Here is a 23,724-nt window from a genome sequence, read left to right as displayed (position 1 = left end):
ACCGTTCAAAGAACTATATGAACAAAGAAAAAAACATGTGACTACACAGCTTTACGAAAAATTTGGAGTAAGAGTAGATCAACCACGATCGGGTGGAGCAGGTACCAGTACTACAGGAAACGTTTGTCGAAGAGCATTTGGAAATCCCAAGCTTTTAAGGTCCGTGCTGAACATTGATGAAGAGCTAATTTTCAGATTCCGGAATATATTAATTGCTATTAACTGCCAAGAGCCAATAAACCCGGAAAAATTTGATGCATATTGCAAGGAAACATAGAGGCTCTATCTTAAATTGTATGATTGGTACAAAATTCCTGCAACCGTGCATAAAGTTCTCGCTCATGCCGGAGAAATAATCATACATTCACCAGCACCACTTGGTTCATTAGCGGAAGAGGCAGCAGAAAGTCAACATAAACAATTGAAAAAATATCGAACCCATCATGCAAGAAAACGCAAGAGTAGAAAATTTACATGATGTCTTTATTCGTGCCATTAATGAATCGGACCCACTGATCAGTTCCATTTAGATGGCAAAAAGACGACAGAAAAAAGTATCCCTGGATTATCCCGACATCGTGAAAAGTTTCATGATATTTGAAAATTCTGTAAGTGATTCAGTAGTCGATACTAATAACTTCAATGCCTTGGAGGAACTTATGAAAGCAGTCGATGAAATTGAAGAAGAAATTGTTCATGATTATATTGTAACTGAAACTGTAACCGTTATAAAATCGTAAAAATTAAATTTTAATTAATCAAAAGTTAGGCCCTTTTCAAGAGTTGGTCGTGTTGAAAAGTGATAACGCATACCTTATATTGATGAAACAAAGCAAGAATAATAGCAGAAATTGTGAAAAAATGATAGAAATATTTTTGACCGCCTGGTTGTATGAAAATGCCCCATAGTGCGATCGGCCCACTACGTTTTCCGATGCGAACATGAACTTCGGTACGACATCGTTCTTAACTTAAAGCTCATCTCACACCTGCCCGATATTATCCGATGGACTCTCCACAAATCAAGCTGAACCCAGCTATTTTCAGGACATAGCTATTATCTAGCTTCTAATATGACAAACAAGACAAGAAATGGTTCTGTACCCAAGTTATTAACGAAAGAGAAGGTCGATGATGAGAATCGATCAGTGTTACTTAGGACCTTATGAAATGAGAGAGCGAGATAAATATAGAAAACCGTCAGTCGGATTGGATAATACAGCTCGTTGAACAGATGAGTCTCCCTCCACCCTGTCACATTTTTTAGAATTTCAATCTGTACTTTCATGGCACACAATCCTTTAATCTGTAGGGTTAACTACCCCATTTCCAGCCTATTAAGCACAACTCGCACATAATCTTTCTTAATCTAGCGCAGTTTAGCACCAAACGGAATGTTATTATTACTGATGGCTTCCAAATTTATTTACCTTTCCGTACGTACCGTAAAATTTGAAAAAGAGATACCAATCGTTGAGATATTGCCAAAAGTCTAACACTGCTTCTTGACGCCAAACTTGGCCTACGGATTCTTATCTCGGCCTAACGCATTGAAACGCCATTGAAACGCCAATGAATTCACTTCGGCCTATCGGATGAAGATAAAAATTGATTCGGTCGGAGCGCTTCTTTTGTTTTTGAGAATAATGGGTGCAAACATTCATATCACGCGTTCTTATTGACTTTGTTCGGTAGCTTAGTATCGGTAGTATCTTACCAAACGCATAATTGACTTGTTAACTCTGAAATCATGGATTTATTTGAAGTTTTCTGCTCGATAGGCCCAAAATGGGCGATGAGGCCGAAATAGTTCTCTACCCTATTTGGCTGACAAAAATCTGTAATAAAATCTATATAATTTCTTTAGTATGGTCTCAGAGCGGATTTAAGTAAATCTCCATTAAGTTCATACATAGTTCAGAGAAAGATTGTTCAAAGTTTAGAATCTTGAAAGATTACTAGAGATTGCTTTCTAAACAATTGATCTATTTTGAAAATCTCGAAATCCTACAATCTTGGTTTTTCTATTAAGTGACGGGTATCATTTCTTCAAGTCTGAAAACACATTCAATCAAGTTACAGTAGTGAAGGAAAAATCTGTTGCCGGCTGAAAATTTTCTTAATGAAGTAACAATTCCAAATCACTCTTGTAGAAAAACATCTGGAGAATCCATTAAAAATGGTTTCATACATCACCAGTCTGTGCAGACTATGCATTTTAGTAAATTTTACCCCTATTACCTTTTTTTCGATATTTTTTAAAATACAGTAGTCAGTGATAAGAAAACCTGTCCAATGATAGTCCGTCTTGAAGGAAAACACCTTAGGGATCCAAAAAATTACGTTTTAGATTACGTCGAAAGGTAAGCTGACGTGTGGAGCATTTCCCCAAAAGCATTCCCCTATTTATGAATTTAATCAGTAGTGTTACACGGTTCTACGCGTTAGTGCCTGTAAAACTCTACTTTCGTGTACTGTATTATTGTAAAAATGACTGAGGAATCGAATGGTGATGGTTTCATCTTGAGAAAATTTCAGTAAATTACCCATTTTGCCCCATTTTCTCCTTTTACTGAAGAAAACAAGTCATGATATACTTTTATACGAATTAAGGCCTGTTATTTTGATCGTTCGGGCACTTTCCCTCTGTAAAAATGTGTGAGGAATTTAATGGTGATGGTCTCATTTTGTGCTGACATTAGCTTATTACCCATTGTCCTGATTATCCCCTTTAATTTAATAAATCAAGTAGTATTCGAATTCACGCATGTAATATTGAATACTCGTTTATTATATTATTATATCATTGTAAATATGTTTAAAGCATAAAAAAATGCTTGTCGCATCTTGCGCAGACTTTAGATAAATAAACATTTTGCCCGATTCTCTCCTTTTATTGAAGAAAAAAAGTAAAATCATACTATTACACGCCACATTCATATTAAACCCTCAAGCACTGTCCTACTGAAAACATCCAATGGTGATAATCCCATTTTAAGTGAACGTCACATACCGTAGAAATATCATTCAATAACTTTATGTATTACATAAAATGAAGCATTTCATAAGTTGCACAATCCGTGTTTCGTGTGTAAGGAAACAAACAACAATCAAACTTTCTAAATATAAGCTTCTTTCCAATTCAGTTCCGTTTCAACTCCTAGTAGGTAATTTCTTACAGAGTATGTTCCTTACCGCTTATCTTTTTATCTTTATCCCTCCAAACGATCATTTCTATGAACTAGTAAATAGAAAATACAAAGATATTGGATTTGATAAAAAATAATGAAAAATATTAACCCTGCTGATCTAATCGATTCTGTTTACGATGCGTGTAACGTGAAATCATGCCCCGTAACGTGGGTAGATCACCTTTTCGTGGTATGTTACGGAATGTAAGATCTACCACCGATTCCTAGTCTTGACTACTTCAAACTAGGGGAACAGGATTTTACAGTAATCAAAGGAACACATCTTAGTCCTTGTTACTTTTTATGCCTTGTTGATAGTGATAAGTCCTCGGGTTGCGTGGACCGAGGATGATCTTGAAACAAGGAAAAAATGAGTTAGTTAGTCTTCACCTATGTGATTCCTAATCTTCTATTCGTTGTTTCCTAGTTTGAAGTGGTTAAGACTAGGGTTCTAATGCATGGTCATTATCGATGTCATTGCTTAATTTTGTTGCTAAGACTTCCAATTTTGACTGACAAAAAGGCGCGCCTTTGGAGGGTGTTTCAACACTCCGAAGGGTATAAATAGCGGGACCTTTCAATTAGAATCGATTCCTTGCGATAAAGGCAAGAATGACAACTGTATCAAAACCGAATACTTCATCATTTCTCAATAGTGATGGAGTAATACGACATGCACTAAACTAAGGACACGGGATATACTACAATAGATCAAATTACTGGTCGCAGTGGTTTTATGTCCCGAACAGAGGAAAAAAAAAACGTGAAATCATATATTCATGGCTTACTCAAGGTCAGATTATTTTTTTTGCAGTGACAGGGTTAGGATGAAGGAAGTTGACATAAAACTCGATTTCTTTCCATATAAATTTTCTTAAATCATAATATCGAAGTACTTGTTTAGGGATTTCTACACCAAACTTATAATTAATAACATCTCTGATACTTATTCTTCATCGTGGCTGTCACTTAAGTTATCATATTAATCAGAATCGTCATAATTGTTACAAGGTTCTCATTGAGGATTCATGAAATATTCACTAATTTTTTGACTGAATGTTTCGTCAATGACTTCGTTTAGAACTGTGTGCCCATAACGGGGTCTGAACGAGCCAATGCCAACTAAACGAAGTTGTGCTAGCAAGATGGGGACGAAAATATTTATAATTTCTGTGGCAAGAAGTTTGTTCATTCACTAAACTCAAGGGAAATAGCTTTAAAATAAACGAAATTATTTTGTTTATAATGCATATTTAGATTAGTAACCAATGATCTTACCAACTTATCCATGGATTCTGCTAAATGTTTGTATTTACATATACATGGAGGTAGATTTCTTATGAACGAAAACTCTGTGTATACCTGCTCTTCTAAGATGTTGTACAACTCTGCTAACTTGTCCTTGTTCATAAATTGGTTTGGCAAGGCCAAACAGCTTATCAAACGCAGGTTTCTCATCACATCAGCATCCACATTAAGAACTTCTGCAAACTTTTCTAGCTCAGAGAGTAGCCTTCTGGCCATGTTTGAGTAAAATGCTCCAAAAACCCCAACTTGCCCCATTCTGCACAGGACGAAACTATTTCCACTGGTTTCCTGAGACTTCTTCCCTTCTTCTTCTTCTTCTTCTTCTTCTTCTTCTTCTTCTTCTTCTTCTTCTTCTTCTTCTTCTTCTTCTTCTTCTTCTTCTTCTTCTTCTTCTTCTTCTTCTTCTTCTTCTTCGCATTTCAAGCTTATTGCATATAGCATATTAGCTTATTGCGTGCTCTCAACTTAGTGTTCTAGATGCACTTCCACAGTTATTAATTGAGAGCTTTCGATGCCTGTACCATTTTTGCATTGATATGATTGTGCGGCAAGTCCAATCATGCGTCTATGCCCAGGGAAGTCGAGAAATTTTCCAACCCGAAAAATTCCTAGACCGAACCGGGAATCGAACCCAGCCACCTCCAGCATGGTCTTGCTTTGTAGCTGCGCCTTTACCGACTGAGCTAAGGGAGGCCCCATTCTTCCCATAAGAATGATTATATTTGCAAAGGTTAAATCAGCGCTGATCAGAGATAATGAATTTTACTCCTTTTAGTCGATTTTTTCCCACTGTGCAATGGCTTGTTTGCCGATTTGACAAACAACAAATTGAATAAACCACCATATCTGTCACCATGTGATATGATTAATTAAATAAAAAAAGGGAAACTAATATACCTTTCTACGAAAAATCAGAACATCTGAAAATCAAAAATCCATTCAAAAGACTCTGTATTCATTTGAAGATTATACATCAATATTTTAATTAGTGAAAAATACCAATTGGGTTTGATACTCAAAGATATAATTCAAATTTCTCATTAGGAAGAAATGATTATTTATCGGAATAATATATAAACAAATTATATAAAATGTATATTCCCTTATTTGAAAAATCTGTAAAATCCCTGGAAAAATCAAAAAACAAAATATTTAAAAAATCTGCCTACAGCCCACCGCTGGTTGTCAAGGTGATCCACTCATCACGCCGTCCTCTGCTGTTATTTCACCTTTAACCGCTGACTTGCTCCTGCTTGCTGCTTGTACTACTCACCATACCGTCCGAAGCGAAAATGAGTGATGACTGGGTTTAGGGAAAACGTTTATTTCATGAAAACAGTGACAAAATTATCACTTTTTAATTTGTACACAAAAAAAAAAACGCAAAATTGGAAAAGTAATTATTTAGCAAATTTGTAGAGTGAATTGCTATTTGGATATTAATTTCATCTATAAATGACAAAGTGACAATGCACTCAAAACCTTACACATTTTCGCGACGGTTGCAATTTTTGATTTCAGATTTACCCCCTGTAACTTCCCGTAAGACGTACACAGCAAAAAAATATTTTTGATATCACATCAAAGTGGATGCACTTCAATCGTGTATTAGTTGCCAAAAAGGACAAAATTATTATTAGTACACGGTGAATGAGAACGACCCAAATTTGAGTTTAGTTCACTCATAATCGCCAAAAGTGCAGGAACTCAGCGATGAGTAAATTTGTCTCATGGTTTCGTGTGACGAAAATTTTATTCATTCTCGGAGTAGTACCAATAGACTTAGTGAATCCAATCTTTACTTTTCTCAAATTCGGGAATTTTTCCCTGGAAAATCCTGGCAAAACCTATAATATTCTTTGTGTGTACGTAACTCTTGCTCCTCATGACTCCAAAATGGCGTTTGACATGTTTCAATAAATCGTAGCACGAAAATTTAAATTCTGATCGAAATGACGTCTGAGACAAAGTTGTAGAGAAAAATAAAGTTGCTCTTAGAAAAAATCTATAGGGTAGAGAACTACTTCGGCCTAAGCGCTCATTTTGAGCGTATCTAGCAGAAAACATCATATAAATCAATGATTTCGGCGTTAACAGGTAAATTATGCGTTTGGTACGATACTTTAGTTTAAATGCTACCAAACGAAGTCAATAAGAACGCGTGATATGAATGTTTGCACCCAATATTCTCAAATACAAATGAAGCGCTCCGACCGAATCAATCTTTATCTTCATCCGATAGGCCGAAGTAAATTCATTGGCGTTTCAATGCGTTAGGCCAAGTTTAGAATTTGTAGGCCGCCGAGTTTGGCGTGTTAGAGGAAATGTAAATAATTTTTTTAAGCCATCAGTAATAATAACATTCCATTTGGTGCTAAACTTCGCTAGATTAAAAAAAGACTAAGTGCGGGTTGTGCTTAATAGGCCGGAAATTGGGTAGTTAACCATACAGTAATTTTTTAAAGTAATTTTGCGTAAATTGTTTTATAGTTAAATATGTAAAAATGTCTTGATTTAAAAATTCATGAATTTTTTTTTTAAACATTGCAATCAATGGACAATTGAAAAGACAAAAATCGTATAGCAACAAATTTTTGCACGCTTTTTCTATTATTTTTGCGCAGAAACCGATTTAAAATGTCGCAATTATTGAAATACATAGCCGTTCCATAGCAAAACTATGTAGTGGTTCTCAGAATGTGGTAAAAATTGGGAATTTTATTGCTTATTGCAAAATATTAGAATTGTATTTCTTTATTTTGTTATTAAGGTGACCATTTCCATGTTAGGGCGGCCCAATAAATAATTTGTTTCCAAACTTTTGAACCACTGGGCCGATTTGCAAGATAAAATTTCATATTGTATTGAACATAAATGTTTGCATTTGTTTGTTTATGGTTTTTAATTTATGTTTAAAATTAGGAAAAAGTTTGGTTGCCTTAGAATGATATTGTTAAAATTATTCAGAGACACACAGCAAAAAAATAATTTTAATATCACATCAAAGTGGATGCACTTCAGTCGTGTTGAAAATATGGTGCAATATTACTTGCCAAAAACGACAAAATTATCATCAATACAGTGCATGAACTGACATTACGCTGCTTTTACTGCATGTGTTTATTGTTGTGGCTAAAAAAAATACTTGAGATTTTCGACATGATTTAAGTGCATCCTCTTGGATGTAATATTAAAATTTATTTTTTATCATAATTATTTAAATTGTTCCAAAAGATTTAATTTTTTAAATGAGCGATTTTGATGTGTTTCAAAAGATTCATTCATTAATTTTGTCCCGGTGATTAGTCATTAGGCCCAAAGCCACTAAACTAAGCGGCATTAGGCCGAATGGTTGACTAGGCTGAATGGATCATTGGGTCGACATTCTAATAGTTGTTCACTGTTCGTAATACGACATCTGCGTTGTTTCAATTTTAGGAAATACTTGATGGAGTCAAAATATAGCCGACATGATGACGGAAATATTTTTTTTTAAATTTGAGATTTTGATATGTTTCCAAGTATACTCATTCAAGTTCATGATTTCAACCGAACCAAGATTTCAGAATATGTCATAGATATCAAAAAAAGTTATGGCTCTTTGAACTTTTTGTCCGAGAAAAAAAAATCGTGATGTTATATACTTATGAACGGTACTATAGGTACCTTCTCAGACAGAGATCTTGGAACATATTAGAAGTTCCAGAGTATTGTTCTTCCAAAAAGTACTCCAAGTTCTGTCTTTCACTTTTACACACTCAAAATGGCTTTCGGCCTTATGGCCCATTCGGCGTAATAGCGTTCAGCCTAATGGCCCTACACCCCTGGCCCATAGTGCAGTAGGATTCAGGGAAGTAAAGCCGTTGGTCTCCGGTTCATGCGTTGATGGGTCGATAGGTAGGGTCCAGGTATGGGAGCTGCCTCCCTGGCGTCGTTTGCACTGGTTCTCAGCACGGAAAACAAATGATGAAAAAAAAAATGAGTTAAGCCACTTTTCTTCAAAATAAGGCATTTATACCCATTAATGGGTAATTTCAAGTTAGCGTGTGTAGAAAAATATTAGAGCCGATTTTTTTTACGACGCCATAGAGATTTCTAATGTATGATTGTGTCAGTTAAAAAGATTCATTCATCGGGAAAATTTTCCGCTATGAAGTTTTTTTTTTCCGATGAAAACATTTTGCGTATACGTATACGTGACGTAGTGTATGTGTACGCTGTATTGTTAATGGTTCGTAAAATTGCGTTGTATTGTTATTTTCTGATGATTGAACTTTATTGTTACGTAAGTTTACGTTTCTCCTCTGAGCAAAGCAAGAAGCCCCTACGGGTCCATCAAATAGTACTAATTCAAAGTGTAAAATGTGTTCAATCTGGTACCTGGCAATTTGAACTATTTTAAACAACATATAAATAAATCAGCGATGTAGGGGAAATGGATGTAATGTCGTCCTAAATGCCCCTAATTTGGGCCCATACATAAATGCAGCAATCGGCTAAATTTTCAATAGCGGCCAAAAATAGCCATTAGTACCGTCCCAATGACGCGTTCATCTAGATAAAATTGATTAATAGTAGATTTTGAGTGATGGGCTCAATCTTAGATCCATAGGCTAACATTAGAGTTATTTTTACACCCATGTTTTTTTTTTCGTTTCTGAGCTACAATTGTTCAAACATATTAAGTTTTTAGTTTTTGCTCATAAACAGCCATGAGCCTCCGTTATTCAAACTAAATATAAAAAAATGAAGCTCTAAAACGAAAGAATATACAATGCTGAATTTTTTATATGTTGTGCAAATAAGGCCAAATTTTCAAGAAAAATATAACATACAAGCCTTTTGGTCCCAAAACCATGAAAATCATAAAAAAATCTTTTTTAATCAATGTTTTTCAATGTCAAATCCAGAATAAACCCCATATTCACATTTTTACTAAGAACTTTAGTGATAATCTGTAATTTGACCATTTGATTCATCAAAGGTCCAGTGGTTGAAAAGTTATTTGAAAAAATGATGATTTTTCTGACCACCCTTTCACGGAATGGGTCACCCTAATGGCGAAATAAAGAAATGAGGGTTCAACATTTTTCGATAAGGAACAAATTTACCAAATGTTACGAAATTCCAAGACCTATTCTAAGTTTTTTCCATACAGCAAAGTTTTTTTTTTATCCTCTGTAGAGCCATTTTACAACTGCGTTCATTACTTAGGAATTTTGTTGTTCGACCCATATTTAATTTGGTGCTAGTCACATATCTTACCACTATTAAGGTGTGATACACATTGGTTGACATAGCATGCAGCCCCACTTAGGCTCAACTCGTCTTATAAAGTATAATGCCCTGTTGATATTGCTTAGCCAAATTTCAAAGGGTTCTAATAGCCCTTTTCCAAATATTGACATTCTTTGATTGAACAGTGCTCCGCAATTGCAGAGTATATGTTCAGGAGATTGGTTTTCAAAATGACAAAAAACGGCAGTCGCTAAACTGAATTTTTCCAATTTTATTGAAGTGATATCTGCTATGCTGTGTGACCAGTCATTAAACCAACCCGAAGATCTGTTTTCCTAAGATTAAGTAAGATCCGAGCTTTGGCAGCACTGGGTGTTATACATCTTTTGGTTTGTCTGGATGTTTCCGTGTAATTACAATTAGATTCTACCATAGACGTTTCCCAAGTTCTTAGTTCCATCCTCAAAGCGCACTCAGGGACTCCACAAAATGGTTCCGGACCGATGAAGCTCGATGCAGAAGCTTGTCTTGCCACACTAGCTTTGATCGGCATGCCTTAAGCGCATTAAGAGCTTCTTGGCTGTCTTAGAATATACAGATCTTAGCAAACCTGTATTTCCTCATTAGGCAGATATTGATTGTTTGAATTTCTGCTTGAAATATTGTGGGACTATGTCCCATTGGTATGACTTTACTGACTGCAGGGCCATAGACTCTAGATCCAGTATTTTCACCAATTTTCGACCCGTAGGTGTAAAATACAATAGATCCTGACGTATGTTTGGCCCACCAGATTCCCATATATGGCGTCTTGATTTAAGCACTTTGAAGGGAACATCATAGTTTGTCTTCGTTACCATCCAATCCTCCACATTATTAACAGCTGAATTCAAGTTAAAATCCTTAAGGATACACAAATGCCCTTCCAGATTGCCATCTAAAATTTTATTATGACTTTTGAACTGTGGGGAACAGCATCCAAGGCAACAGATGGTGTACTTTTCATTGCCCCGGACATTGGTATAGTCTTTGCAGTTTTCCTAACTTCTTTTGAGCGGTTACCTAATTTATATTGGGCCACCATATCAGTGAATCATCACATTGATCGAATTATTGCTGAATATATCCAGTATACCATATTCGGTCGTAGTCCTTATGTTTTCCCCACAGCTTTCCGCTAACTCAATTTGAACCCCATCTACACGGTAAAAAGTTATCACATCTAATACAAATGCTCTTGCACTTGACTCAGTCAGTTATGTGGCACTACGGATCGAAGTAATTTATCATTGATTTGCTAGTTATTTGTGTTTTGAAACAAAGTGATTTGTTGTTGAGAAATATGTACTGTATAAAACCTTTCAATCAAAATGATTATCATTTGAATCAGCACCACTGTTTTCATCCATTAAATTTGATTAGTTTTGCTTTTGGAAGCAAATGTCGCGAAGATGGCAAGTCAACAACAAATGAAATCAAGCAAGAGAAGCGATAATTCTCCATCTCTACCCGAAATAATTTGCGTTCTAGGATGCGTGAGTAATACAAAATTGTTGCTGTAGTCAATAATAGTGTCTTCAAATATTTTCGTTTACGAAACAGTGTCAAACTTATCAAATTTATTGCTCAATGACTCGCCTTGCTTCTACTAAAAGCCTTGTGATATTGTTCAATGTCACTTGGGAACATGTGATCTGGGTATGATCATATTCTGAATAATATATAACAAGGCTTGCAGTATGAACAAGGCTATATATTTATTTAAGGGGAAGCTTACCGGCCCGAAAATAAAAAAAATATTAATTTTTCTGAAAATATTGGTAAAATTATCAAAAATCCAAGAAAATCAGTTTCTTCTTAGATTTTTGTCGAAAATTACATGTAAAAATATTTTTTCTATCTCATCATGAAAAAAAAATTGGACTTTCAGAAAAACCAAAAAGTCGATGTTTTGTGGTTTTTTGAGTTCAACTTTACGAATGACTAATAAAAAAAGTTTTTGCACGTGAATTTTCTTTGTAAAAAAAAAAAAAAAAAATTTATTTTTTTAGATTTTTGATATCTTTTTTCAATATTTTTAGAAAAATCAAAACGTAATTATTTTTTTGGAGTGGTGAATTAAATCCATTTTCAGCAAAAAATTAATCCAAGGATAAATTATTTAAACTTAAAGTGATAGATTGTTAGCAGCAGTATGGTTGACATTTCGAGTTCAAAGCACAGCACATCAACAACAATGTGCAATACAATCTAAAATCTCTTCCAAGGTATTTGCACATCGAATTGCAATGTTTGGCAAGTAGTGCAAATTCAACAGCAAATCACATGACGACTTTTACCGTGTAGAGTAGGCTGTACCAACATAGCTTGTGTTCTTTTGGTGAAAGGTACTATGACAGTTTTTGAAGGGTATACATTAGACTGATGCAAAATTTGAAATTTTCGCTCCACAGTGCTGAAACGGTTTCAAATCAGGTCCTGATGAGCCTCCCAAAATTTAAACTCATTTGGTAAGAAACTGACTTGGCACAAACTATTCGAAGTTTATATGGAAATTACTATGAGAAAACCAAAATTTTTGATCATTGTCTTCTACCTATTTTGCATATTGCTTTTTCAGAAATTTATATAACTATTCTTACGGGAAATTTTCTAAGCTACAACTTTGCGCATTTTAGTTTTTCAGCCAAATATCAAATTAAATTGTTATTAATTGTTTAAGAGATTGATAATCTTATGGCATGATCAAGCACCTGTTCTGTGGGCAACACTGTATTCTGCAGTGTGACATAGTAGCCATGATATTTGTGCTCTATTCTTCGCACCAGAAACACCAATGTTGCCTACTGAACAGTTGAAAGAGCATAATCATAAGACATCAGTGACTTGAATCATTAATAACTTTTGTTCCTTACATTTGATTGAAAAGTGGTTTTGAACAAACTTGTAGCTGAGAAAATTTACTACAATTACTGCTATCATTTGACTGCATAGTGATGTGGTGAATTGTAAGATAGATATGAACAAAAACATATGTTTTTCTATAGTAATTCCCATATAAACTTGAAATGGTTTGTGCCAAGTCAGTTTCTTACTAAAGTAGCTCAAATTTTGGGAGGCTAATGAGGACCCAATTTGGAACCGTTTAAGCACTGTGGAGCGAAAATTTCAAATTTTGCATCAGTCTAGTATAAATTTAAGCCCTCTCTCCTACACAACTCGAAGATCATGTTGAGCGCAGTTTGTAACCGTCATATTTTCCACGTACCATAATGGCCATATCAATGCATAACCAATCACCTTGAAACCTTGCTCCGCCAAACTTTTAAGGAGTTCGTCCACTGTCGAATTCACCTTCAATATCGAGAAAAAGCAACCACAGCTACTTCTTTGGCTTTAAGCGATTAACTAGCGATTGTAGAGCCGTTATCGTATATTTACCTAATTTCTAAGAGGTAACCTCGGTAAACTTGTTGATTTGATGAAATTATCTAGAATTTTTTTCCATTGTCTTTAACAGAACAGATGAAAGGCTTGCTGTATCGTTAGTTTGGTAGCAACTAATGAAAAAAAAGCGTATAAATGGCAAAATATAGCTTGTTGACTATTTTCATAGCATTGACGTATTCAATGTTGACAGCCTTTGGATTACTTCCACAAATGATAGAGCGATATGAGTGAAATTTAAAAATCTCTTATAGTAGTGTAAGTGTGCCAGCATTAGTGCTCCCGTTTTTGGCCCTAGAGCCATACTCAGATTTGAAAACAAATTTCACGGTTGTATATGCGTAGATATTGGCAAAATCTATGCTCTAACCATGCATCGAAATACATTTGGTAAAGAATGATGTAGGTAGGGTCAAAAAATGACACACTTACCTTACCTACCGAATTCGCCCAAATCTCAATCTACTAACTCCATTCACGGCCAATGAAAACGACCCAAGTTTAGTATACTCATAAATCACATAAAGTGCAGGAACTCAGCGATGAATAAATTTGCCTCATGTTCCAGGAAAAAAAAAATGCCGAATATGAGAAAAGTAAAGATTGGATTCACTCAGTCTATTGGTACTGTTCCTCGACTGACTAAAGCTTTCGTAAATTTTCCTCATTTTCCTTCAGATATTTTAGATTTCCCACTGAAAAACATAAGGCATATTTACTCATCGCTGAGTTCCTGCACTTTTGGCGATTATGGGTAAGTTAAACTCAAATTTGGTTCGTTCTCATTGACCGTGTACTTTTAACATTTTTTGCACAAGCTCGTATTTCAACTGGTGGGTGGTGGGTAGCTGTCATATTCGCAATTTTTTTTAAAAACTGATGCACCCTAATGCTCACAAGTTCTGATTTAAATGCCATTTGTCTTACGATTTCTGACTCCAATGGTATTTTGCCACAAAATCTATGAAATCAATGGGCTCGAACCAAAATTGAAGATCGATGGACAGCTCGTGTGGTAGTTTTTCCCTCCCTAGTTAAGATAGAATAGATATAATACCTATTACTGCGGCCGGCGACTTGGGCGATCCCAGCTCGTCGCTGAATGTGCGCTCCTTGAGCTTCCGGTGCTTCATCATGATGGTGGCGGCCGAGTTTACCGTATTGGAGGAATGTGTAGTGGTGGTGGTGGCGGTACTGGCAGCACTCGTACCGCTGGCTGCGCTCGTGCTGGAACTGCCCTGGGATTCGATCAGGTCCAGTTTCATCGCACGTTTGGCCAGCTCGGTATCCGTCACGGTGCTGGTGACGGTCGTCGGGTCCAGCGTGCCCTCCGTTCCCGACGCGCCGGACGGTGGTGAGGTGGGCGAGGTCGTCGACGTTGGCGGCTTGAGTGGAATCGGAATTTCCAGATCGATCGATTTCTGACTAACAGCACTTTGCGACAGTGTTGCACGATTATCACAGATTTGTCTTTTGGGGTCGATATCCATAATTGAAACCATGGTTTGCCAAAAGAGGCCAGTGAGCAACGGACGCGTAGAGGCTACTTTTCGACGCGACTGCCCGGCCGTTGATTGTTTCTGCTGCTTTTGCTACTGGGATGCTACTGCTGCTGCTGCTGATGATAATGACATTGATGATAGCTATCACGATGATGAGTGTTGTAATGGCGTAAAAATCTGCTCACTATCATACTACTAGACCCGTCAAAAGCACAGCGAAAAATTTACGGAGGCCTTGCTTCACTTTGGTACAGTTTGGTAGTCGGAATACTGAGACTGTTGTTCACTTTAAGATTGTTAAAATGAGGCTGCAAATAACAACCGTTATTGTTACTTATATTAAGATGATTATCGTTGGTACTTTTAACACTAGGTTTCAGAGGATCGTCTTGCGAGATGGGTCTCGGGTTATTGTTTTGCACTGATTTGGCTTCATCCCTTGCGCTATTCTCACAATTGTTCGGCGGGCTGGAAGAACAGTCCGTCAGTATGATTTTCGGTAATGCTTCGCTCTCCAACTCTGCAGCTTCCAGTTTTAACTGATATAGATTATCGACAAGAATTTGCAATTTTTCCGCTTTTTCGTGGCACAGTTTCGACGGATAACTGTCCATAATACTAGACCGAAAGATGGGTTTACGACGAGAAAATCTATCGGACACTAACTGGTCAAACACTTCCGTACTCGATTCCTGTACTTTGAACACTGAACTACTTTCACGGAACCATTCCCGCCGATTGGTGCTGAAAAACTTCTTCTCTACGAACCTCCTTTTCACTTCTTCCGCACGTTGCGTGCACGCGTCCAGGTAGTCCAAATGCCACTGAATACCTTCGTTATAGTAACAATTAGCGTATTTCCTAAAAGGTTTTAATCTTCCGTCATCGCTTTCAGACACTCTACCGTCCTGAGTACACTGTCCAACATAACTGAATGCAGTATCATCGCATTGTTCTTGACCTAGCTGTCGCTCACGGTTGCGAACACGTTGCTGCACCGTTGCTGTTCCATTGATGGTGCCACCTGACGAGGACGAAGAACAGGTGGAATAAGTCCCATCGTAGTCACGCGTAAGTGTTCTGTTTTGCTGCCAGCTGTTGAACTGACCTTGACCAATGCCGGCGATATTCGCACGCCTCAGATACTTTCCATTGCGGTCCAGAATACGGCGCAATTCAGCATAGGTTTTTGCGTCCCGCAGTGGGTGGTACTTTTCCGGTATTAGTTCACCCTTCAGTGGAGCTTGGTTACTTGGAGAAGCTCCGGGTGGCACCGCGGACGGCAACGATGTTGTTGATGATAAAGACAACGATGTCGACGAGGAAAATCTGCTGCGATTATTGATGCTGCCGTTGAGATGGTTCTGCTGACAGAGGCGGGGATTGTTCCGGCGCAAACAGGACTCTTCGAATCTGGAAAGGTAAAACAAGAGGATTATTGTAGATTTGGCTGCTGATGTTCCTTCGGAAATTGGCTTGTCGGCAGGCGGGTTGGTCTAGGTCTAGGCTGTATTTTGAAGTGAAAATAGATGGACTGGAGGTATTTAATCGGTCTGGAGGGTTAATCAAAGGTGGTTTTGGGGTATTTGGTATATCAATCACGTGGAGTCGGTTTTGAGAGTTTGTGGAAGTTGGTCAGGCAGAAATAGATCGAGTTTTGTTTTGGTTGAGCTTCTAATATCGCAACTACGTTGCATATCTCATACACACTTAAAAATAACTACTTTTACACGAGACGTAGTCTATATTGGACGTAAATCATAGAACGTAAACAAACATTTCATGTAAAATTAAGTGTTCTCAAACCGAAACATCAGCTAGTCGACGAAGAGAACGTTTGATTGAATTGATTTTCACGTTTCTTTCAACTGATTCTTATGTCAAAAGGCCCGCTTACATGTGTCGGTCTCAGGGAACCGAAATTTACATGACTTTTTAGTAGTGTGTATGGTTGATTTTTTTGTATCGAATTCTAGTTAATCTGATAGCTCATTTCATTGTTCCAAATACAGGTTTGTTTGGTTTTCTGGAATGCTTAACTACTGGACAGGCATGGGTTATTCCCAAGCAACACGGTCTGTAATAAACGGGTTTACATAACTTATATATGAAAATCTCAGCTATTAAAAATTAGATATAGTCACAGCTCATTTATAACGAAAAAAGCACCAGAAGTGGGATCAATATATAACATAGGGGAAATGGCTCTAATGTTGGTCTATGGATTAGTCCCATCGCTAAAAATCTGCTATTCATCAATTTTATCTAGATGAACGCGTCATTGGAACGGTACAAATTGATATTTTTGGTCACCATTGAAATTGTATTCACTCTTAGATAAGCTGGATACAGTAAATTGAATTATAAAAACAAATTCTGGATAAAATTCCTCAGTTTTTAAAATATTAATTTTTTAGAAAAAAAAAGTAGAATATCTTCATTTTTTAATTATCTTTCTTTTCTCTTCTACATAACGTGTATGTGATGTTGAAAGCATAAATGAAATGTATTTTCATTCCATATATTGCTTTATCGGTCAACCACATTGCAATGCAATTATTCAAAAACATTGAGAAATGAAATAATTTTTTGTGAAAACATGTTTTATCACGAATAACAAAATATTGCTTGTATCATATATTGAAGTTTTAGTTCGGTATTGCAACTCCCAATTACTTGTTTATAACTCATTTATTACTGATTGTATGTGATGAAAACTTACTAGCCTTATATCACAGAACATATGTGGAACTCGATCATCAAAAATCGACCCCATTTCAGTGGTTTCAGGTGGTATAGTAGGACATCGATTTGTCAAATTGATTATTCCAGCTGTAAAATGAAAAAAAGGGATCAAGGAGGAAGCCAATGATATTAAAATAATTCTAACGTGGTTTATAATTCGATGTCTTCTTAGCACACATGAACTCATGTTTTAGTATTGCTTTAACCCTTTACGTTCATTATTTATAATTATATAGCTAGTTTGAACAAGTCTACCACCCTGTTAAAAACAAATTAATGTTTGCATTAAACATGTTTTAGTTCATGAGAACAGTGATAAAATTATCATTTGCGCATTTTTCAAAAGTTTTTTGATTAAAAATGGGTAAAGTATTTATTTCAGCAGATTTGTTAAGTAATATCCTATCGATTGGCGTATTTGGATTTTAATTTCATCTATAAATAACAAAGTTACAAGCATTCAAAACCTAGCACTATTTCACCACAGATATTTTTTGATTTGTACCTCAGTAAAGTCGACAAAGACGTAGTTCTACGTCAAAAAAGTTACTAGAAACTGCTTGAACTATTTTTTTTTCAAGCAACAATAAGTATTACTTACAAACAAAAGTATTCGTTAGGTTCTATATCGATATTATGGTTATTAATAAATAAATCCCTAATTCTATTGAACGTAAATTGTATATTATTAAAAAAAAAAAAAAAACTAATAGTGGAGTGTCGGCCTAAATAGCCGTAGTTTGGGCCCATACAAAAATTCAGCAATCGACTAAATTTTCAATAGCGATCAAAAATATCCATTTGTACCGTTACAATAACGCGTTCATCAAGATACAATTGATAAATAGCAGATTTTTAGATCCATAGACCAACATTAGAGTAATTTCCCTTTTTTTCTAATGCAAACGTTAACATCCATCCACGGACTATTTCGTAATGTAATCATAAGTAAACTTAAGCCCAGTGAAAAATAGTCCAATATCACAGACAAAATGGTAGTTTTATTACACCTATTCAATCGTCTTAACGTTAACACGAAATCTTGGAATTGTTTGCATTCAATTACATTCAGTTGGTTTTTTTAGGGGTATTGTGACTATTGCATATTCGTAATCTACCTAACAAATGGAACCGAAATCCAAAATTTCATCAAATCCGAAGCACTGGAACTATCTTAAATAAGCGTGATTACCCCAGCAAAATTCACCATCCCAGCGCCCCTCGGTTGTACCAACCGGTGGAAACTAACGATTTTAAATTCGGTTGTTTTACCTCGAAAAATATACCGATTTTTATGTATCATCTGATAGAGCTTCATTTTTTGAGCACAACGATATTTTTATCGATCCCGTAGACGATCATCACGATTTTTAAATGAAGATTTATATTTTTGATCATTGACACTAAATCTATTCGTTGACAGCTCCCTCCAGTACAAAGTCCCACCAAGGGGCGCTAAGATGGTGTTTTTTTTGCCAATGTAACCTTACTTATTTAAAATAGTTTCAGTGTACCAAAATTGATGAAATGTTTGATTTCGGTTCCATTTTTAATGCAGATAACGAATATGTATTTATTTCATGTACGCTTTAACAACCCAATTGGCTCACTACTTGACAATCCTATTGGTCCCAAGTACATCTATAAGTGTTCCCCATTCTAGCCGAAATTTTAGTACTACACTATGTTTGTTTTGATTCGCTATGAAAGTTTGACAGATAAAATGAGGAGTTCGTGGATTTTCCTATGTTTCGAGGGGTGCATCGAATAGCTTGGGACCGAAGATAGTACCAGAGCTGAGCCAAAAAGTTGAGACCGTTTCTTCGGGACCTTCTGATCTTAGAGTTACCTCTATGCTTGTACCCAGTATGGGAGTGAGCTGTCAATTTGTGAGATTTGTGTTAAACAGAGAAGTGGCTACCCTGCTTTAAATCTTGATTTACAAATCGAGAGGGAAGTAAATGGGATCGTAAAAACATCGCTGTGCACAGAAAACGAAGCTCTTTCAGATGCTTCTGAAGTAACCGATATATTTTTCCAAAATTAATGAACCCAATTCGATATTTTTTTCAAACTCATGGATTTTTAAATCAATATTTAAAGCAAAATAATAACTTCACACTAAACTATCAAAGCGAACTGTCACGCTCCTATACAAAGTCCCACCGAGGGGCGCTAAGAGGGTGATTTTTTCTTGTGTAATCGGACTTATTTAAAATAGTTCCAGTGTACCTAAATTGATGAAATTTTAGATTTCGGTTCCATTTTTAATGCAGATTACGAATATGCATTTACCTTAAAACCCTTAAACAACCCAATTAGCGTAATTGCCGTAATGAATCCAATCCAATCCAGGTCGAAGAAACGAAGAAATATTGCATTTGTCCACAGCAACGCCCTTGATTGGCTTCTGATTGACTTGAAAATACTAGTTAGAAATTCCATTAAAAAGTCCCCTGATCTAGTCGAAAAAAGAATCTCGGCATTACCTTGAAAATATACCATTCGCCTTGTCGGCCAAGTGGTATCTCTTTATTTCCATGGTAAAATCCCATAAGCAAACGTCAGTCTGTATGTGGACATTTCCTTACCCTTTTACTCCTATGAATATCCCATATGATACTATCAATCTTTGCATGAAGAAACGGCGGCTCGCTGGTACCATGCAGGGGGGGGGATAGATTAGACAAAGGCCGGCAAAAGGGCTCAAACGGACATGACTTGGGGTGGCACAAAATCGTCAAAGTTTGAACATTTTTAATCTGATGAATCTTATTTTTTTTATGATCCAAATTACTTAAAAATGCGTACAGGGATGCCAGATTTGAAGACATGCCTTCAATTTGAAGACATTTGAAATTATGTGAAGGTATTTTAATCCTGCAGACATTTAAATAATTTTTGAAAATGTTTGAAGACGTACTGAAACTGAAGAAAACATCCAAAGGCTTTTTGAATGCGTTAAGGAGACACGTGATCACCTGGTTATAGAAGCTCCTTCTTGAAAATTTTGGTTAGGAGCTGTTCATGTTCTTCTTCTTCTTCTTCTTCTTCTTCTTCTTCTTCTTCTTTGGCTTTAATACGTCTCTACTTGAGCTTTGCGCCGGCCCCAAACTTAGTTTTTTCGAAGTACATCCACAGCCGTTAATTGAGAGCTTTCTAAGTCTGTACCATTTGTGCATTAGTAGGGGCTCCTGGGGTAAAATGCACCAGTTGAGGAAATCAAGCTGTTTTCCCGTTAAAATTAAAAGCAACAATGAATATCATGCATTGCATAAATTCTGTTAAGCATTATTTAGGTGTTTATATTCGCAACATACATGAAAAGTTTGAAAAAAAAAAATACCTTAAAAAGTGATTTTAGAAATTGATAACATAATCTGGAAATGCCACCAAACGGGGAAAAATGCACCCATGCTGGGGTAAAATGCCCTAAAACAAAGGGGCAAGACACACCATAATGATGAGGTAAAAAGCACCCAACAATGGGCAAAATGCACTTCAATAATGAGGCAATATGACTCTCTTTGCCGTTTTATAAATGATCATGACCAGTTGAGGCAGAAGAACGTCTTCGTTTTTGACAGCCTCCAGTTCCGATCGTAGTGGAAAAAGGCCCATACTTCATAACGTTGCGGACCTTTCTGAAGAAAGAATAGAACGAAAACAAAGCGTGTTTACTGAAGGATCTTTTTGCTTCAAACATAGGAATGCATTTTGTCCCGAATTTATAAAGAGAATGATTTTGATCATAAAATAGAAATACATATTAAAACCTACTGGTATATTATTTTTTGCGCATGATATCGGCTTTCCTCCATGCTGAGTGAACCCCCACACAACGTGACTGCCTCGCGCAGACAGCAGCAGGTGGCAGCTGGCAGTGCTGCTAGAAAAAAAGAATAATGAGCAGTTCGTTTGGTTAGCAATCAGTAATGGCTAAATAACTTTTTCCACAAGCGTCGGATCGTTCGAAGAAAAGTTTCCTTGTAAAATTTCCTAGGGAGCAGTTGGTTTGATTTATGGTACCTCACCAGATTTTTATTTGAAAAAGTAAGTTTTCCCATAGAAAATCCTATGTCAAATTAAAACCGCTGGCGCTAAAATATAGTTCCACCGACCGACCTGAAATTTTACACAGTTATTCTAGGACCCAGAAGGCCATCGGAAATCATATTGGAACTAGAATTTGAATTTTGTCCCATCCTACTGGGTACGTCGCAAGAATGTTGGACGCCAACTCGGTAAAAATGGTGCTCGAAAACGACCCTACAGGAACTAGACGAAGAGGTGTGCATCGGGCTAGATGGTTCGACCAGGTGGAAGGCGACCTGTGGAAGCTCCGTAGGCAGCGTGGCTGGTGACATACAGCGGAATGGCCTTTTCAGGTCTAATGGCCCTAGCTTTGACCCTTCTTCTTCTACATAGTTTTGACGCTCTTATTTAACGGGCTTCCGCCAGCTCTCAACTTAGTGTTGATGAAGCACTTCCACAGTTTCTATTCCAACAAATATTGTGTGGCAAGCACATTGATACTCTTTGCCCAGGGAAGATTTCCTCGACCGGACAGGGCCACCGGCTTTACTGGACCGCACCTTTACTGATTAGGCTATTTGAGGACCCATAGCTTTGGTCGTACCCCATCTAAAATTGCATTATTGATACATGTCAAAACTGGCACCATTTTTAAGTAGTGCTTTAAATGTCATAACTGCCATAACTCCTCTGTTTAATATGAAGTTAAGGTTTATTTCTGCATGGTATCCATTAATCACGTGCATAATTTTATGGTCCTCAAATCACTTTTTCAGCTTCCTACCGGTCTCCCCCTCTGTCACACAGACAAGACCTAGTTGTCGCAACTGGACTATTAGATTAACTCAGAAGAACCCAGCGCTCGTTTTACAATTATAGCCGGCTGTCCAGAACTTCCCTTCCTTTCCTTCTCGAAAGATAATTGTATGAATTATTCATTGCGAAATTTTTTTTATAAGATTACTGACGATAATTCCGATGAAGAAGACATCGCGGTGTGGTGGGTGGGACTGTCAAGTGCACCCAGGTGCCATGAGTTCACTACTGGCTGTGCTGGCATCTAGAGAACGCCAACATCTGATTTTCTTGATGTGAATGGAGCGCTTAGTTGAAAGGAAGACTTTTCGCCATGAATTATGCTTGAGGAAATTATTTAACCCTCTGCCAGCCAAGCCCACTTTTTGGCGGGGTAGTTTCAAAAAGGTAGACTGGTGGTAACATTATTTTAAAATTTTATGCTGTTATTTTCGTCAAAATAAAAAAAAGGCAACCTAATTTGAACTTGATCTTTTTACTAAAATTTGGGCCAAAGTTTGATTTTGAATTGGATAATTTGAACGAAAGCCCTGCAACTTTATCAAAACAATTTCCATAACTTTTACATATTCGTACGAAGCCCGTTTGACTAGGCAGTCCAGGGTTAATACTGTGGATTCTGTGCTAATGGTGACTGTGGGGATTTCCATTTTCGTTTTCAATCTTCTGCTTTTTTTCTGTCGTCTGCATTGGTTGAAGGCAAGGAACTTAAGAAGGCAGACACAGATTAGCTCTTGCTTCATGGAGATAATTTGCTGCAAATATTTATATCGTACACAGCCATATAGATCCATACATATTTGTTAGGGTGCCAATAAAAATGTTCATCCTGAATTTCGAAATTCGACCATATAAAAAAATGATTATTGCATCGAAAAAAGATCCTGGGCAAAATTTGGACGGGCGGCTAAAATAGTTACAGTTTGAGTTTTTTTTAAAAAAAAAACCTCCCCCAGGAGAGGGAGGAAGGATTGGTGGGGTACGTGAAATTTCGGTTTTTTGATGATGCCAAATGCAAATAAGGCTATCAGAAACACGCTTTGCAGATGCTCATAGGGTTACTAGAAGGTCAAATTAAGAATTAACCCCATTAATATGAATTAAGTGTCGTTCAGATGAGCGGGGATCTACGGTTTAGACAACTATTTAATAAATAAAAAATTTTGTTTTACATTTTTGACATGATTGCCGCTTAATCCTATAAAATATGAAGCAAGATCATATTTAAAACTGATTCACCTTGCGATTCAACTATGGATGAAATTGTATTATTTTTTCTTAATATTTAGATTAGATTAATGTGGGGTTTGTCAGTAATTAAAATCATTCCGGATAAAATAGCCTTTTCAGTAGAAATGGTCAGGTCCGGGTATTTTTACCCGTAACTGTACCTGACGGGTTTGGGTGAGGTACGGGTATGCATGGTATGCGGATAGGTCCAG

At 36.7% G+C, this 23,724-nt stretch overlaps 1 protein-coding gene across 2 annotated transcripts in view; it reads right to left on the bottom strand.

The window, feature by feature from the left end:
- LOC135702038 (uncharacterized) overlaps window positions 1–23,724 on the bottom strand; it is a 225,010-nt gene that overhangs the window by 5,362 nt on the left and 195,924 nt on the right. For both annotated transcript variants that reach the window (XM_065223009.1, XM_065223010.1), the window contains exon 3: window positions 14,242–16,099. In XM_065223009.1, the coding sequence (XP_065079081.1) occupies window positions 14,242–14,686 (445 nt within the window). In that variant the 5' untranslated portion in view covers window positions 14,687–16,099. The remainder of the gene's footprint in view (window positions 1–14,241; window positions 16,100–23,724) is intronic.

The sequence above is a fragment of the Ochlerotatus camptorhynchus genome, unplaced genomic scaffold, assembly GCF_037179485.1.
Source record: "Ochlerotatus camptorhynchus isolate MF236.1 unplaced genomic scaffold, CSIRO-AGI_Acam_v1.1 ptg000182l, whole genome shotgun sequence".
Lineage (NCBI taxonomy): Eukaryota > Metazoa > Arthropoda > Insecta > Diptera > Culicidae > Ochlerotatus > Ochlerotatus camptorhynchus.
This window is presented reverse-complemented; position numbering and strand designations above follow the sequence as displayed.